The 3,371-nt window shown below is 55.5% G+C and overlaps 1 protein-coding gene across 1 annotated transcript; it reads right to left on the bottom strand.

Moving 5' to 3' along the window:
- Positions 1-474: 474 nt before the first annotated feature.
- LOC123135581 (glycerol-3-phosphate 2-O-acyltransferase 6) lies at positions 475-3,141 on the bottom strand. Its single transcript, XM_044554702.1, has 2 exons — positions 2,286-3,141; positions 475-1,542 (listed from the first exon to the last, which is right to left on the bottom strand). The coding sequence occupies exons 1-2, from the start codon at positions 2,916-2,918 to the stop codon at positions 652-654; spliced, it is 1,524 nt and encodes a 507-aa protein (XP_044410637.1). The 5' UTR covers positions 2,919-3,141; the 3' UTR covers positions 475-651.
- Positions 3,142-3,371: the final 230 nt, after the last annotated feature.

Genomic DNA, 3,371 nt, shown 5'->3' with positions numbered 1-3,371 from the left:
TTTCCCTTTAATAGTAGGTATAGATTGTATGTGCTAACTTAAATTCATGTGTACATAACAATAGTTAGCATAACTTTTTCTATTTTTTTAATATTTTTTTATTTCTATCTTTAATCTCAACCGTAAAAATCAAGATCTTTTTTTTCCATGGGGGCGGTAAATTAAGATCAATAGACCATATTTTTTATGCTGAAACACATTACTCTGGAAAAACTTCCTTTACGGAGAGAGTATAAGATATTTTTTGACACCGTTATAGACCCTAAAAACCATCTTATAAAAAAGTTAGAGAGGGAGTAATATTTTGTTTGGAAGTTAAAGTTAGTACCCCCCCCCCCCCCCCCCCCAAAAAAATGTCAAAGTTAGACAAAAAGAAAATATAAATAGCGAAGTTACGGAAAAATGTTCTTTAGTAGAAACTGTTGAACTAATAAATGAAAAAGGAAAACTATCAATCTCCATCTGGACTCTATCTTGATGTTCATGCTTGCTGTTGCTGTCAACTTTCTTCTGTTTGACCAGACAATGTGCAGGGTAAGTGAAATTGCCAAAGCAGGGGAAAACACTAGAAAATCGGGGTACAGCCTACAGAACAGAAACTACATCACTATGCTGGTCCATGAATCGTGACTACCTATACAGTTCCGCGGTTTACGCAAGCTTCTTGCCGTCGTCGCCGTCGGCGGCGACCGTGCCGTCGTTGCCGGCGAGCTTCATGTACTTGTCCTTCCTGGTGAGCGTGGTGCACCGGTACCCGAGCTCCTTGCCGATCACCGCCTGCACGTGGTTGGCCACGTCCACGGCGCTCCTCCCGCCGGCGCCGCACGTCTCCTCCGGCCGGAGCGCCGGCAGGAACGTCACCTTGTACCCCGGCCGCGGGTTCATGTAGAAGAACCACGGGTCCATGGCCTTCCATCCCCTCGCCGTGGACCCGTAGTAGGTCGACTGCGCCGCCTCCAACGCCACAGGCACGATCCGGTCCGTCAGCTCCGCGAACAGCGCCGAGAAACGCAACAGGCAGGGCTCCCGGCACGTCGTCCCCTCGGGGCACACCACCACGTCGCGCCCGGAGTTCAGCAGCGCCGCGATGCGCGCCGCGTCAGCCTCCCGGTCCCGCGCCAGCGCCACCGCCGGGATCGGCGAGATGGCCGTCGACAGCCGGCTCACGCTGTAGGTCACGCACGTCACCGGTCGCCCCAACGCCACGGCCACGATGATGGGGTCCAGCGCCGTGCGGTGGTTGCAGACGAGGAGGGACCCGGGGGAGCCCTCGCGCGGCGCCGGCGGGGGCGTGCCCCGCACGGCGAGCTGGATGCCGGTCAGGCGGTACGTGTGGCGCACGAGGTGCGGCGGGACCGGGAGGCTGATGAGGACGCGGAGGACGGCCAGGGCGAAGCCCACCGGGAGGTAGACCAACGCGAAGAGCGCCTGCGCCGGGTCTGGCCGGCGGACCAGGCGGCCGTCGTGGAAGACGACGCTGGACAGCAGAGCGTCGGCGGCCGCGCGCGGCGCGCGCTTGTTCGTGGGCACCATGTAGGCTTCCTGCATATGCACATGCGCGGGAAACAAATAAGATTAATCAGCGGTACTTGTAGATAATCTGAACCAAAAATAGTTTTTATTTGGGTATTATTAGTGGAGTAACTAATCACTATTCAACAGTAATCTGTCCCTGTCCAAAGCGACTGAGACAGATGTGATTTGATTGTCACCAAGTAGCTTCATAATGTAGCCAGTGAAGACTCAGGTCAGCAAAAATCTTAGCCATAAAAAAGTAAGCAAAAGTACAGAAATTAAAGAAAATTATGACTACTCAGCATTTTGCAGATTTAAGTAGTAATGAATATGACAACTTTGAAGGCTAAACATCAGGTGAAAACTAGAAGGGACTTTATTGTTTTTTCCTACTCCCTCTGTCTTATAATATAAGAGCGTTTTTTACACCAGTATTGTATCAAAAACGTTTTTATATTATGGGACGGAGGGAATAGCTAATAAAGGGACAAAATTGTCTCAAAATAAAAAACTAAGGGGCTCTGAAAAGGCAAAGATAGGAACCACACAATTTTTTGCAACTCCAACTACCACAAGAAAAGGCTATTGTAGATGAGATGATGAGATTGATGCCTTAGCACTCAAAGAACAATTCAGTTTACTTCAAAATTAGCTGTGGTCTGATCTTTGGTCACTCAAAGAACAATTACTGTGAATTAGAGAAATTCTATCCAAGAAAGATTGTGTCGGATTCAGGAAACTTTGGTCAGAACAATCGAATTTACTAGTACCTTGCAGATGGCCATGAAGTCGTGGTCGCTCTCGCGGTCGCCGAGCCCGACGTCCGGCATGTCCCCGCCGGCAAACAGCCTCTCCACGACCTCCCTCTTCCTCCCGGCCACAAGCACCCCGCCGCTGATGAGCCCCGTGAAGCGCCCGCAGCAGGTCCCGAGCTCCGTCCCGGCCACCTCCGCCCCGAGGAACTCGCGTACGAACGGGGCGACCATGACCGCCGGGGACGCGGTGACCACGACCCGCCTGCCCGCGCCGCACCCCCGGAACACCTCCCACGAGTCGGCGCGCACCCCGGCGGCGTAGTGCCGCGGAAGAACGCCCCTCGCCACGGCCTCCACGTCCCGCACTCGGAGCCCCGCGAAGGTGGCGAAGACGAGGAGCCCGATGGCGGCCGGCTCGGAGACGGCGCTGTAGAGGAGCAGGATGAACGGGGCGAGGAGGAGCAGCGCGAGGGCGCGGAGGTACCCGCCCGCCTCGAGGGCCACGAGGAAGTAGTAGGGGAACGCGGAGGAGGAGGCCAGCAGGGTGCCGTCCAGATCAGAGGCCGCGGTGCGGCGCTCCCGCGCCGCCGCGTCGTAGGATGACACCGGCGGGAACCTGCTCATCGCGACCGTCGCTCGCGGCGCCATGGACGGACGAAGGGAGGGAGATCGATCGATGGGCCGACGGATGGCGGTGGGTCTAGCGCGCGATGATTGTGCCGGGCGGCCGGGGCCAGTGGTATGCGCGCTGGATTTGTACGCCGGGTTGCTGGGGTTGGCGTGGCGATGGCGATGGCGATGGCGGGCGTGGGCGATGGCGATGGCGACGGCGGGCGAAGGAGACTCTTGTTTTTGGCGAGCAGAGGTGGAAAGCAGAGCGCCAACCGCACCTCCTCTATTTTATACTACTCGCCAACCACCTCCCACCCCCAGTCGGAGTCGGCCGACGGCTACGACTAGTTCACCGGCCGGCCGATTAATGCCGGTCGGGTCCGAGCTGGCCCTCTCTCCGATTCCGAGCAGGAGAGAAATAGTACTGTCGATTGGCAATTTGGCATGCATGCGCAAAGTGCTGTGGTTTGGGCGTACAAAAACAACGGA

Source organism: Triticum aestivum, chromosome 6B, assembly GCF_018294505.1.
Source record: "Triticum aestivum cultivar Chinese Spring chromosome 6B, IWGSC CS RefSeq v2.1, whole genome shotgun sequence".
Lineage (NCBI taxonomy): Eukaryota > Viridiplantae > Streptophyta > Magnoliopsida > Poales > Poaceae > Triticum > Triticum aestivum.
This window is presented reverse-complemented; position numbering and strand designations above follow the sequence as displayed.

Excerpts from the sequence above, each read along its gene's own strand:
- LOC123135581 (XM_044554702.1), bottom strand. The coding sequence starts at position 2,918 with ATGGCGCCGCGAGCGACGGTCGCGATGAGCAGGTTCCCGCCGGTGTCA. Across the intron at positions 1,543-2,285 it reads ACTTCATGGCCATCTGCAAG|GAAGCCTACATGGTGCCCAC; the intron begins GTACTAGTAAAT and ends GTGCATATGCAG.